Source organism: Apostichopus japonicus, chromosome 15 (assembly GCF_037975245.1).
Source record: "Apostichopus japonicus isolate 1M-3 chromosome 15, ASM3797524v1, whole genome shotgun sequence".
Lineage (NCBI taxonomy): Eukaryota > Metazoa > Echinodermata > Holothuroidea > Aspidochirotida > Stichopodidae > Apostichopus > Apostichopus japonicus.
The window spans coordinates 677,323-693,018 of NC_092575.1; the positions used below are offsets into that span (position 1 = coordinate 677,323).

The 15,696-nt window shown below is 35.1% G+C and overlaps 1 protein-coding gene across 4 annotated transcripts in view; it reads left to right on the forward strand.

Annotated features, from left to right (window-relative positions):
- Window positions 1–15,696, forward strand: part of LOC139981128 (autism susceptibility gene 2 protein homolog) — a 175,701-nt gene that overhangs the window by 118,166 nt on the left and 41,839 nt on the right. For all 4 annotated transcript variants that reach the window (XM_071993311.1, XM_071993312.1, XM_071993313.1 and 1 more), the window contains one exon: window positions 10,227–10,284. In XM_071993311.1, coding sequence (XP_071849412.1) covers window positions 10,227–10,284 — 58 coding nt within the window. The remainder of the gene's footprint in view (window positions 1–10,226; window positions 10,285–15,696) is intronic.

Below are 15,696 nucleotides of genomic sequence, written 5' to 3' on the forward strand. Positions count from 1 at the left end.
ATATTTGCCAGGAAGTGTTATATTCAATCAACTTTAATTGCTACTAAGCTGATTTACGTTCAGGAATGACTTACAGAGTACAACAAAAGTAAGCATCAAGATTAGATTATCTGCAGTTTATATGTATTCCATACTTGAATCACACTCTGTATTATTCAATCAAATGAGGCTTAATTTACACTCTAAGTGACTGGAAGTAATTTTCACTTTACATGACGTTAGGCCCGCATTATGTCAATTGATATCTTTAATTTGAGTCACCAGATTTAGGTGTTTGGTCGTGGCTGAGGGGTTGACTACCCCGTCATTCAATTATTTGTAAATTATTGCCTCTTTACAGGGGTGTTGTTATTGGTAACCTTTGTATGATTAAATCAAGGTTTTGTTTGAGTCTGTGAGTGTTTTATAGCTTTATAATATTAGCATTGATTAGCGCCTTCCTTATTCAGTTAAAGCTCTGCTGTTGACCTAAATTAAACATTATTTACTGCAGAATGTGCAATTACCCGATTTCCCATGAAGCCATAATTACGGTTAAGTGTGCTTTTTATTACCGATCAGAGTCGCATTGAGTGAAACCATTCCACAATTAGGACCTTTTTGTATTCGTGACAAACATTTTAAAGGAGCATATAATTAAAATGCCTTTCTTTTGTACCTTTCTTTGAAAGCTATGCTACTGTTACATAAATAGCTGATGGTGCAAAAAAAAAATTGCAGTTAAAATTAACTATGATGTGCAATAAGAATGTGTTATTAAACTTGTATGTTATGGTTACTATATAGCTTGGAACTTAAAAGAGTTAATAGAGAAACAAAAACTGACACTTTTGGCGATTTCAAAATGGCCGGTCTAGCCCAGGATATTGTTTTGCCATAGATTGTACTGTCCCCTTGTATAGGCATCACTCACCTATTCTTATTCAGGGCACATTTGTATAACTACAACAGGGGAGGGGGGAAGAGGGCTGGAATGGCCTCCTCCTGGTGGTAATGTTATTGCTGTGAATATTCACTATACAGATTGGATCTCATAAAGGGTTAAAGTTAGTAACTTTTTGCCAACATTTTTTAACCACAATTACTGTCAAGTTGCTTAAGATTCAGTGGCCAACAATATGCATCACTGTCAACAATATAATGGCCAACTTCAGCTGTTATTCTTAAATGTTAAATTTAGTCTCTAAGGCAACCAACTACTAAATATGTGCTTTATATCTTGATTTGTTGAGAGAAAGCTTAGAACTTGGAAACCCAGCCAGTGGCATTTAATTTATGGATGTCAGTTAATGGCAGAGATAGTCATAAACTGTAATTTACTAAGTGTTTAATGAATCTGTTAATTAAAGAAGAGATCATTAGTCACTTCCTTGTAAAACTGATCAACTGTGCATGCATGTTGATGTCTGATCTTTATTAGTGTTTTGAAGTTCAACTCTTTTTTTTTAAACGTCTTTGAATCAGTTGATACACTAGCCAACAGCTACGTTAAAACTTAAAGTAGTTTGTTATTTCATCAGATTTGTGTATATCTTGCATACATGTAGAGAAAGGTTCTGTTGATTATTTATTCACACTGGAAAGAGAATAAAACATCTTTAGTTGGTTGATTTTATACTTGAAATGGGAATATGAAACATCAAAGTAAGCTTTAAAAGTGCCTGTTTGACCGTCATTATTAAGTGGGGCCTGTGCTCTAATTAACAATTACAGCAGGATTGAAATTGAATTTAGCTTTAAGTACTTCAGAAAAAATTGTCCAGCTTTATCCTAGGTATTTTTGGCATCTAGGTTTGCTTGCTGCGAGGTCTCACAAATTATTAATATGCAAATGAGAACATTTTTCAATGTGTTTTGAAATTTCATTATTTGAATTTGAAATTAAAAATTTGATTAGCCGATAAAATAACTCTGCACTTTGATTTGGTATAAGAAGCACACATTAGTTCTTTCGAACCAAAAAAAAATTTCAAGGAAATATTGCGTGTTTGTGTTTAAAGGAAGCATGGTCCTTATTGTGTTATTTCTCTACAGTTCTATGGTACTTATTGTGTGTATATATGTACAATAGTACAGTCCTTATTGTGTGTATACATTTCTGTACAGTAGTATGGTCCTTATTGTGTTATTTCTCTACAGTTCTATTGTGTGTATATCTGTACAATAGTATAGTCCTTATTGTGTGTATATATTTCTGTACATTAGTACATGGTCTTTACTCTGTTTATTTTTCCTTCCTGTACAGTTCCATGGTACTTATTGGATGTGTTGGCCTATTATGTATCATTAACAATCATGAAAGCAGGAAAGCTTTAAGCTGTTTTTCTTTCTCTACAAGAAGCAGGTCAATAAGGTTGTTTTTGTATATTGAGTGAGTTAGAAAAACATCAATATTTGATTAATGATAGGCAAGTACAGAATAATGTGGTTAACCTTGCATTGCAATTAGCCATTTAGAACTTCATATGTTACATGATTTTTTCTTGGAAAGTGTAATGACTTCAACATTCAGGAGAGTTGACATTTAAGTGCCTGCTCTTACCTCATTGGTGTACTTCTGACAAGGTGATTAACATTGTGATTATAGCTTCCGACCATAGTTCACTAATGCGTACTTTGAAGTACGTTCACTGGTGTCGTTGAAGCAATAAAATCTTGGTTCTCTGACTGGGAAAACATTCAATTGGTGGATAAAATCCTGAAAGAAAGGCTTCTACCACAGTGTAAGAATACCTTAGAATGCATTGGAATACATACACACGTACAGCAGTTGATTCATTGGAATACAAACAATACACATAGCAGTTAATTCATTGGAATACAAACAATACATGTATAGCAGTTAATGCATTGGAATACAAACACATATGTATAGCAGTTAATTCATTGGAATACATACACATATGTATAGCAGTTAATTCATTGGAATACATATGTATAGCAGTTAATGCATTGGAATACAAACACATATGTATAGCAGTTAATTCATTGGAATACATACACATATGTATAGCAGTTAATTCATTGGAATACATACACATATGTATAGCAGTTAATTCATTGGAATACATACACATATGTATAGCAGTTAATTCATTGGAATACATACACATATGTATAGCAGTTAATTCATTGGAATACATACACATATGTATAGCAGTTAATTCATTGGAATACATACACATATGTATAGCAGTTAATTCATTGGAATACATACACATATGTATAGCAGTTAATTCATTGGAATACATACACATATGTATAGCAGTTAATTCATTGGAATACATACACATATGTATAGCAGTTAATTCATTGGAATACAAACACATATGTATAGCAGTTAATTCATTGGAATACATACACATATGTATAGCAGTTAATTCATTGGAATACATACACATATGTATAGCAGTTAATTCATTGGAATACATACACATATGTATAGCAGTTAATTCATTGGAATACATACACATATGTATAGCAGTTAATTCATTGGAATACATACACATATGTATAGCAGTTAATTCATTGGAATACATACACATATGTATAGCAGTTAATTCATTGGAATACATACACATATGTATAGCAGTTAATTCATTGGAATACATACACATATGTATAGCAGTTAATTCATTGGAATACATACACATATGTATAGCAGTTAATTCATTGGAATACATACACATATGTATAGCAGTTAATTCATTGGAATACATACACATATGTATAGCAGTTAATTCATTGGAATACATACACATATGTATAGCAGTTAATTCATTGGAATACATACACATATGTATAGCAGTTAATTCATTGGAATACATACACATATGTATAGCAGTTAATTCATTGGAATACATACACATATGTATAGCAGTTAATTCATTGGAATACATACACATATGTATAGCAGTTAATTCATTGGAATACATACACATATGTATAGCAGTTAATTCATTGGAATACAAACACATATGTATAGCAGTTAATTCATTGGAATACAAACAATACACATATGTATCTAGAAGTGAATTCATTGGAATACATACACATGTACAGCAGTTGATTCATTGGAATACAAACAATATATATGTATAGCAGTTAATGCATTGGAATACAAATACATATGTATAGCAGTTAATTCATAGCTGTTTATGGATGATACCTTTTAACAGAATATTGTATTTGGGTATTAAATTTGGGCAATGTCATTTGTCCTACCCACCCACCAAGATAAAATATAATAATAAAATAAAAAGAAACAAAATAAAGACTGCCATATTTATCAAATTCAGAAACCAACCTAGATGTTATCATCAAGTGAATTAGCAAGTTGGGCAACTGCCCTAGTCCTAAAGATGTAAACTTGATTGTCCGGATGCATCTTGATGTTAATAGTAAACAAATGCAAACATTAACTTTCTTTAATCATGTTTTCGGCATATTTTAGTTGTGTAGTATGTGACAATTTAAGCTTATAAAGTTACCTTGTTATAGAGATTGGCACTCAAGTTGCATTATTTTATCTTTTTCTATGAAAAACAACAGGCTATTGTTGAAACAACATCAAAACAACAGGCTATTGTTGAAAAGTAAACCTTGGTTTGTTTGTTTTGTTAGAAGTAGGTTGGCTGTATGATTCTCTGATTTACATATTCATTAAGTATAGAACAACAAACAATTAGAGATAAGAACTTGATTGTCATCTTAGCCTCTGTGGACTGAGGTGATCTCTATCACTGTGCATTGGTCACCCATATCCTTGAACTAACATAATAACTATGCATGGAATAACATGAAACAGATGAGTATTCAGTTTACACCACTGTAGAGACTGAGTTAGTATGGATGGCAACCACCACCTACCTGTAAGTGCTGTCTAGTTCAGTTTACGATAAAAATGTAATTAATTAGTACTTGTATTACCAATGATGATTGTTGGTGAAAAAATTGGAGTAAACTTATTGAATTTTGAAATCATTAACATAAAACAAATTGTCCAGAGAATCTGAATCATTGAAATGTTACTTTTGGCAGTTTTACCATGTTACAATCTGGGCACAAGACAGATGTTCAAAAATATGTACTGTATACTTTATGCCAACCTTTAAAATTACTGAATGGATGAGTACCATCATGTTTTATTGATTTTGTGGTTTCGATTAAAGAAGCCTTTTGTTTTAATGACTAGTTCGTCTGCAGCAGCATTACAAGGCAGCCATGCATTTAGTATTACGGATATAACACAATAGCGTAATCTGTATACCATTATAACTCCTCAAGCAAGCTTACTTAAATGATGCCCAATATATGAGTGGAGCAAAATGATCCCTCTGAATCTAGGAAAGACATTTCTATTCATCAAATTAGTTATATTTAACCCCAAACAAGTTAAACATCCATTCCAAATACAATTATAATTTTGGAATAGGTGGAGTTTTGCATGCCAAATGCTACTTTGAGGTATAGCTCAGTGGTTAGATTTTGAAATTATCTACATTATATCAAAATCACATCATTCCTACTAAGGAATCATTTCCCCCCCCCCCCCCTTCTAATTTAAATTGAAAGGCTTTACCTTAGCACTGGATTTTTGTTTAAAGTTTTGGATGACAGTTGTTCCTTGTAGAATAAGCAAACAGCTGTTAATAAATATTTTCAATTAAAATGTAGTTCATCAGGATGAGATGAATGTTATAATAAGTCATTCTTTGTATTGCTTGTTTTTTCCTTACATGGTTTGCTTCTGATTGAGTTGCTTGCTCATAGTGTACAGTAGTACTCAGGAATGCCTGACACGTCTCATTCTAACTATATATAAAGAGATCTATGGTGATGTTTTTAAACAATAATTTGGATACCCAATACCAATAGTTGATTTATTAATGAATAGATTACAAAACACAACGTTTAGTGTCACGCTAAGTTCACATAATATTTTACTTTTTCATAGTTTTGATGGAGAATTTGATGGCATAAACCATCTGATTATTTGGAGGTAGCTTTATTATTATATATTTCCTTTAATATTGAAGTGACCAACCATATTGAAGCATACATATTCAACACTAAGTGTAGTTTACCAAACATGTGCTCCTTTACATGTTCATGTATATAGTGTGTACTATCATATGCCTTTGCTTCTAGGCTATATATATATCTATATCAGTTTTATCTGCGGCTACAAGGTGGCAGTTCTGTGCACAGTTCTGTTTTATTCCATTGTTCAGTCCATTGATGTTCATTGTTGCTGACTACAGAATTGACAGCATTTTTCACACCTGTTTAGTTGCCCTAATTCCATCCCTCACTCTGCACTCGCCCAATTGGTGCAAACACCATAATAGCCGTGACCAGGCCTCCCAGCTAAGATCTGCAATGTTTAATGAAGCGTCTTCTCAAATTTGAGAGTTTATATATAAAATATCACACACAAAAACACAGCGAAGAAAGACACAGATAAAGTAAAGAAAATGTCTAAAGAGGTGTCCAGTGTCTATTTGAAACATTCAATATATCTGTCACGTCCTTATTAAACGCCATTCAAGGATAGAAAGGTAAAGAGGTCGAATACAAACTTTTATTACCGTCAGATTTTGTTGATTGCTGATAATGAATCTTGTCTGAAATCTCTGATATCAGGAAAGTTAGATTCTCTTGGGATCCTTCTTCTCTCCTTCATGCATCCTGGACAGATTGAACCAGATATTAATGATTTGTGTCTAATGTCAAATCCACTCTGAGTACAGATAACCACTACAAGCGAAAATTAGATTGAATTGGTCGACCAGTTTAACCAATTAATTAAATGTGGCCAGTTATAACAAGTCATTCTTTATCCTGTGCTCAATGTTTTCATGGTTAGCATCACGAAGGATTTTCTTCGGACTATGTTATGGAACGATGGGAGGGGAGATGGGGTCAGGGTGGGGATATGAGGTCAGGGATGGGGTGTGGAATGGGGTAATGAGATCAGGGGTGGGGATGTAAGTAGAAGTACAGCTGCTATACATAGATAACATAGATCCTTCTGCAAGCAGGAAGTTGTGAAGAGGCCTCATTGGCTTATCAAAGCCGCAAGCTGAGCGAAGTCAGTCTCTTACATTCATATTTAACATCCACGATTATGAATTGTCAACATGTACCAGTATGTGCCAGTATTCTATGTAACACAATTGTACTTACCTAAGAATCAAGAACATACTTGGAGACAAGTAGCATAGACAGTGTGAAAATATAAAACACTAATTAGTTGTTCTTGTAGCTTGTAATTAAACTTTTGGAAGTGGCGAAGAGGACGCAGGCAAGGGGAAGCGTTATGATTAACAACCAACTCCCTTTAACTTTGAATTTAGCTACAGTACATGCGTGCTATAATTGCAATTTGCATTTTACTGGGCTTGATGAATCGACCGAACGAACGATAGATCATTCTCCGCTCTATTAGTACCGTCTTTCAACTTTAATTCAGTGGTGAGATATCCAGATCAGATCTCTAAGTGTTTTGACACCTCGCCTGTCCTGACTCATTGCTGTGAGAAACAGGATTTAGGTTGTTCTTGGTTACACCCCCCTTAGCAGTTTGTAAAGTGAATCTTGACAAGTGCTTGGTTTGTTGAAAGACTTTAAGTACTCTGAACTTGTTAGAGTAACAGCCAATACTTGTTGAAGTGTTGTAGATCACTTGCTGTTTGTAGTTGTGGAGGATTATTTGCTAATCCATCAAACAAGATGCTTGTTAACCCATTGGTCAAGTACCACCTGAGGAAAATTAAATGCCAGCAGTGTCCATATATATAGGTATATAAATATATATATATATATATATATATATATATATATATATGTATATATATATATGTAGTGTCCATATATATATATATATATATATATATATATAGACATCTCTTACACATGTTGTGCTACCAACTCGATTAGCCTGTACAATTCTACAATGGTGTACAGATCGCAAGCAATATAGCTGTCTGTTTTGATACCTGAATGAAGACATTTTCACTTATATTCTCTGAATGTAAAGAAAAATACAAGGAAAATATTTTTGCTGTTTGCTTGCTTCAAGGGATATAAAACCCTGGAAATGGACCTGTGAGTGGATTAGCATAGATGTTGGATGTCTTTAGGCGTTTGTTCTTGTTCTTAAATATATCATGTTTCTGTGTTGGTGATTCTTTACTGTCCAGCTGGACAGATTCTGTTTTCACATGAGATAAAAAACAGATAATCCAACACCGGGATAAAGTACCGGGATGTATTTTATTAGTATCCGGGGTTTTGTGGATGGAGAACAATTTATATTTTTCTCCTGAGCATTCCGTTTGATGAACCATTCCCACATCCTTCCCTCATGTACTGTATCTACCACCACATCTTGCATGAAGTTAAATGTCTTTGGCATTCAATGCAAAATACTGTATATTAACAAGTCAGTTAATGGTCATGCATTTTCAAATCTTGTCATGTATTTTACTGAACATCACTGTACTCCAAAAGTAATTTCTGCACACTAAGGTACTACTGTGTGTATTTTCTATGAATAATATGGATTGAGGCTCAGAGCCTAATAGTTCGAAAAGTTCTAGTCGCCCATGAGCATGGTAAAATCTGAGCCTAATACTGAAGACCTTTAAGAAGCCTTTACACTGTATAAAAATATGCAAAGGTTTTTGTTGCATTTGTGAACACTAGTATAGGCAGCAACCATGATGATCGTCAATGCATCAAAGCTGCAATGACATCATTAATGTTCCACTTATTCAACTAAAAAAGTCCCAGTTCATCTGAACTATTTTCATTTTCTGCCATAGTTTGTCATGTTTCGCTAATAGCATTCTCCGTTTTCAACCACCCGAGTCAGAGAAACAGGTTTTCAGCCGCTACGCTTTTTATAAAATGGCATTCATTTCCTTGGGCAATGGCAGTGCGCGCCTTTTAATTGGACTTTAAACCCAGTTGCGAGGTTTTACATTTACCCGATTAAGTCAATCAACTTTGGAGATTTTTGAGGATTTAGCCAGCTTTCCCTTCCTTCCGATGTTGAATCAGTTTTGCTTTGGGCGATCTCTGACAAATACCTTTTATATCTTTGGCTTTCACGCCGAAATCTTCTCTAGTCCACATTTGTTTGAGGAAGATTTAGATTTTGGTTATATTTCTTGAGTCTTGTCTGTATTGAATTGGATTTAAGCTGGGAGTGTTTTCTGGGGGGCATGAGCTGGTGTCAACAGCTTCGGGTTCGACTTGATCCAGAAGGTTACGAACGGATGTAAGGACGGCGACAAGAGAGCTTAGAGAAATTGAGTCAAGTTAGGCATGTGTGCCTGCCAGTTGTCTCTATAATCTATCTTTGGGAATTTAAAGGATAAATTTGTAGGCAGCTGAGAGCAGGGATAGAGTAATGAGATCAAGGCAAGGATTAATGTTGTTGATGTAATGTTTCACAGTATTAACATCTGATTGATGTTTGGCCATGTTACCTTTATACAATTTATTTTTCAAGCCTTTTTTTTTTCTTTTTCTTTTTCGTGAGAGTGCCAGGCATGACAAGCCAAAGACAATTTTTGCATTCATAATGAAGCGCTGTGTTATATAGCATACGTTGTATGTAATGTGATGTGCAAGCTGATCAGTAGCGAATCGTTTTCAAGACTAGTCTATGCCAGTAAAGTTAGTCCAACTGTGTGGATAGTGTATAGTTGTATGTTAGTACATACTACTAATACACATTGTTATGATGTAACACCTGTAGGATAAATTTACTATATTTATGACACAATTTAAGGCTGTAAGTAAACAATTTCCTGTACGGTTTTCTTTGACCTTTCCGGGTTTCAAAGACTCGACAAAATAAATTAATGATCAAGGTTTGGATAATGGTGAATTATCATCTTTATCAGCAGATTGTTGGAGTCTCTTCAAATCAATTTATGCTATTTTGATACAAATTTGACTGAAATTTCATGAAATTGAAGGTTATCTGCTTTACTTGTTAATTACATTTCAATCCAGGAAGTATAAATGTTAAGCTCTATAGAGCTGACGTAGCATTAAAAAGGAAACATATTCAGTTTTTGTATTTATTTTGGTCGTTTGTTTGTTTGTAATTACTTTGGATGAGATAGTTCTTATAATTCGTAGTTATTTTTGAATTTCCTGATTGTCATTGGCCGATGTTATTACTAACATTTCTTTGTTTTATCTTTCAGGTCTCAGAAGAGGGATTAGATATCTTCAAGTTTGCTTCCACTGCCCCTGCAGCTAGACGTGAGTTTTTTATATCTTCTTAGTATCCACTATCCTCCCCCATCCTCATTCTTCCTCTCCTCCGACCCCTCCCTCTCTTCCTCTCACTCCCTCTCCTCTCACTCCCTCTCCTCTCACTCCCTCTCCTACTGTATCTCTAGCTCTCCTCCTCCCCCACTCCCTCCTACCCCTGCACCCTCTTAACAGCATATGGAAGAGTAATTTCAATTAGTACCTAAATTCTTAGACAAGAGCTTGACATTTCGGTCTAAGCAGGATCTCTTCAGAGTCTAACTGAAACAAGACAACACATAACTAGCCTCTGATGAAGATCATACTGTCATCAAACACCAGGCCCTCTAAGATCCTACTTTCATCAAACATGATGCCCTCTAAGATCCTACTGTGATCGAACACTAGGCCCTCTAATGATCCCACTGTCATCAAACATCAGACCCTCTAAGATCCTACTGTCATCAAACACCAGGCCCTCTAGGGATCCCACTGTCATCAAACACCAGGCCCTCTAAGATCCTACTGTCATCAAACACCAGGCCCTCTAAGATCCTACTGTCATCAAACACCAGGCCCTCTAAGATCCTACTGTCATCAAACACCAGGCCCTCTAAGATCCTACTGTCATCAAACACCAGGCCCTCTAAGATTCTACTGTCATCAAACACCAGATCCTATGAATTTTACTTCTTTTTTTTTTATTTAACTACACAGGGCTTTGCGTGAGATAAGCAAGTTGTTAACAGTTTTATCTCTCTCTTTAAAGAATTTTGTGACAAAAGAATGTGATTTTAGTATCTACAGGATTTGAACAAAGCTGACAGTATTTATAGTTTACTATGCTCCTGGAGCTACAACCACAATTGCCCCTTTAAGTGGACCGTTAAGATATTAAAAGTGGTACAGCTGAAGGATTTATAAGGTTTGTCAATTTATTTAGTTGTAGTTATGGATGTCAAATATGGATGTCAAGTCATCAATTGATAAGGAGTTCTGTTTGATGGAAGGTTACAGAGATGATATTGAGGTTAAAACTCATGTTGACATCTCTGATCACAAACAAAATTGATAAAGGCTGAAGTTTTAAAAAGAAGACTGACTCTTTAGATTTCAACTTTTTAAGACCTTGTTGGAGTACATACAGTACGTGGTTGATAAAACTGGTTTCTAAACGCCCGAACTGTGAAAGTACCTGTTGCACTTTATAGGTCAACTACTTCACCAAATATTCCTGAAAATAAGATTACAGGTTATGAAACTATAAAGACATCTGCAAGCCTAGATTTTCCATCTTAGATGAATGAGCTAGCAGTTTGTTAACTTGTTTTAAGAGATTTACTTCATTCCTCGCTTACCTGTCCCCTCACAACCTTAGCACCTGTTCTACCGTGCCTATAATGTCCCATGGTAACCCTTAAACACTGTGCGCCTTCCATGACCAGCTCCCCAATCATTGCCCCTCCTTCTCATTCAAGTTAGTTTTGGATTATCTTCCACATGTGGTAACCTAAACACTTTAACTTGTCAGTTTAAATTACTTGCAAACATAAAATATTGGAACTTCAACAACAACACTAGAAGAAAAAAAAGGGGTTTACCTTATTATTTGAATCAAAAGCTTGACTATAATTAAGTTAATGAACTACATTGTGTTAAGGGATTTAATGATTACATACTATCAAGAAATTGGTCAAATCATCATACTCCAATGTAGCTGGTTTTTGACTCGTATATATGCTAATGTGCATGTACTCTTGAGACATTTGTCATAATATATACACATAACACAGTTTCCATAGATCCATCATCACAGTATGTAAACCTTAATCATAAGAGCTGGTAGTAGGTGAGGTTGGTATGTTGTTTTGATTGCCCCTCAGGTTTCCAAGTACATATATATGATTACAGTTATTGCTGCCTGGAATTCTGAACTGATATGCTCAATAAAAGAGAACTTTATAATACCTACTGATAGATTTGTAGTTCTGTTGCACTCTGAGAGATTCATAACCCAACAAACCCTCTGTGTAGTCATTTGTTGGCTATACATATACCTTACAGTACCATGTTAGAATAGCTATGTATAGGTTCCTCCAATATCGTAACAATTTATGCAAGAGATTTAATATTATAATTTATTCATCTACTATATCATTTAATCTTATTCCCTTGAATTGCTGATTTTTTTTAAAAGAAGACTTTAAGCAAGTCTTCAAATGACCAAATGGAATAAGATTGGTCCGATTTAATAAATCTGGCGAATTTTATTCAGCTTGAAATGTTTAACAACAGATAACTCAATAAAAATAATGAATATTGATGTAAAAATTGCATAGAACGTTGAGCTTTTAAGGCAGTAAGCTGGAAAGGTCGAAGTTAAAATTTGGCAAACAGTTTTGAGACTATTATGTGTGCTTACCATAGTGGACCTTGTTGACCCAGTGGTGTAAGCCCCTAATATTCCTCATGTAATTTCCCAGGAGTGGCTCCCTTCGGTGATACTATCAAAATGTGCTACTTTGCATAATAACTGCTACAGGGGAAATTTGGTTTAATTTGTCTTATCTAAGAAAGAGCCTTTAGGGAGACCAGCAAACATTACTATGAGTTTATTGAGGATCAGAGAAGGGTTTCTATAGAAACAGTGAATCTCTGCCTTAATTCCCTCTGCCATATGCTATTTTCAGCACATTTTGGCTTGTTTTGATAGGAAATATTTTTTCCATATACTTGCCATATTCTCTAAGATGAGAAACAAACATTTCCATCGTTATTGAATACAGAGTACAGATAACTTTGATGAAAAACTTCCTCCAACAACTGGGAATTTTTTTAAACCATCACAGTTTTGCAGTACTCCAATTCACACACAAAATTGTATGTGAGATCATGGAGCCATGTTGGCTTGTATTGTGACTTGGTTTCTCTATGAACTATGAATATGCCTATTTTTGTCATAGAAATGGGTTTTGCATAGAAAGAGCTAAGCTGATGACCTTAATCCTCCCCAACAAATATTTCAACTTACTTAGATCTGAAAGAAGTAATCAAGCCAGGATCGTTCCTGTCTGTGAACTTGATCTCCATACCTTTACAATATTTAAATAGTCTGATGAATAATTCATGAGGTCCATTTCATGCCACAGTTGGCTGCTTGTCACTTTCCTCCACAGAGTCTTTCAATCCATTGGCAATATTATTTACACTATTAATATTAATATATCAAGTACTTCCCAAGAATAATGGGTCAGATACCCAAAGAACATCCCATGACCACAACATTTGTGGGACTATCTGCGATAATAGGACAGTCAATGAATATTGATCCCTGGAATTCTGATGAGCTTTTGTTCAAAGGAAATTGAAAGTGGCAATTTGATAATTAGTTAATTAGTAAAGTGTGCATATGACATAACATGCCTCCATCACATGAGTGATGATATGAAAGCAATAGAGGTAAAAATCATATGGTAGCATTCTGAACAAAGTTTGTTAATGTGGGCAATTAGTTAACATTAATTACTGCATAATGATATCAACGTAAACTCTCTGAAATTTATATTTGACAGTCGGCCAAAATTATTCTGCAGATTTTCACAACTTCAAATGCAAAGAGACTTTGAAGAGATATGGTCACAACAAATGTTGAAGGTTTCCATGTACGGCAACAAAGACTACAGGTTTTGTGAACAGAAATGTATGGAAACATGTGTGTATGTATGTGAGTATGTATGTAGATATGAATGTATGTATGGTACCAACAAAGCTTATTCATTACCGACTCCTACTAGATGACACACACACACATTAAGTATATACATGATACTATGTTCTTATTTGGCTGCTACATTCTCATTGCTAATACTATGTACACTTCCATGGTGTTGCAAATTATGCCATTATTAGAAATTGTTAAAAGTTTTTACATCATTTGATATTGCTTCAGTTCACGAGGAGTAAACAATTTACATTTTATATGTCAGGTTATGACTATTAGTTTGAGTGAATGGGAAGCCTGAAAAATTACCATTGACTGTGCACATTTACAATAATACTGAGATTAAATCCAAATGTTGGTCTGTCTAATAGCTAATATATCCGCGTGTAAGATTCTTTCATGTGAAAAGCATTACATAGATCTGTCTTTTTGGTAATAATGTGGAAATTCATGATTCAGACGCTGCTAAGACAGCTGGTTCAAACAAGTTTTTAGGTTTTGTATTTATTGTCTCCTGCCCTGGTACTGTACCTTTCATGTAAACAGCCAAATGTACTGATATTGGATTTATTGACTAGCCCAAGCCACCACACATGAACTGACAAAAACACATGACAGGATGGCAGGTTTCACATAAACTGGGATTATAATTGTCGTAGGTGTAGAGTTAATGACTGCAAGCTGACGGGCCATTTATGTCAAAATGTTGAGCCATCAACGGGGGAGCTGTCACGGAGCTCCCAGCGATCACTGTCACATAGTAACACTCCCACAATGCATTGCTCTGGATGCATAGGAAAGTAATATTATATCTGGAGAGTTATAAAACAATAAGTTCAGAGAGAGCACAAGGCTATGTCTGATCATCATGTCTGTGGCACAGGTGCAGCTCACGCTGTGCCTTTGCTTAACGTTACAGCATGCAGCCAATTACTCTATTTGAAGCCCAGGGGGAGGTGGTTAGGTTCACAGTGTGTACCCCGTATCTTTCACAGCAGGCTAGGCCTGGATATCTGTTTGAACAGTTGCACTTTAGCGGAGATGTACGGGCCTCCCCGAGTAGAAGGAGTCAATTGACATGGTGGAAGTCAGCAGATACAGCCTTCGAAAATAAGTGTCAAGTATTGTCTCATCCAGGAATTTGATTTCTTATGAAAATAATCAACTTGATTGCACAAGTTGGAAACAATAGCTCACATGATATTCAGGCACAGAGTACAATGAAACACTCATAACGGCTGGCGCCTGGTCATTGATAGGGATGATATGAGAATGTTAACATATACCCCACCGAGTGACTGATGTCGAACATACCCTCTTGTACTTGGGCGACTTTAATTTGTTTTTTCCCGTCTCTAACATACTTGCAAGTTTGCCAACCAACAAGTGTCATTACATTAAATTTTAGCGAACGAAATGCTGTTCATGGCACAGGCACTTCACACATCTTAACCAGAACTATCAATACAATTTCTGGAAGCGAGCGACATTCGTGATGTCCTTATCGAGTCTTGAAGTTTGTTGTTTGAGTCTTACATTTAAAGTGACTCATTATCGTTAATTGTGAGGCCCTTCTTTCCTTTCAGTGAGGCCCAGCATCATCACTGTCTCATGGGAATGTAAAATATTTGGAGACCTGGTAAAATATGACCTACAACTAATACTACTATGTGTTACAGTACTTTGTGTCACTATTAGGA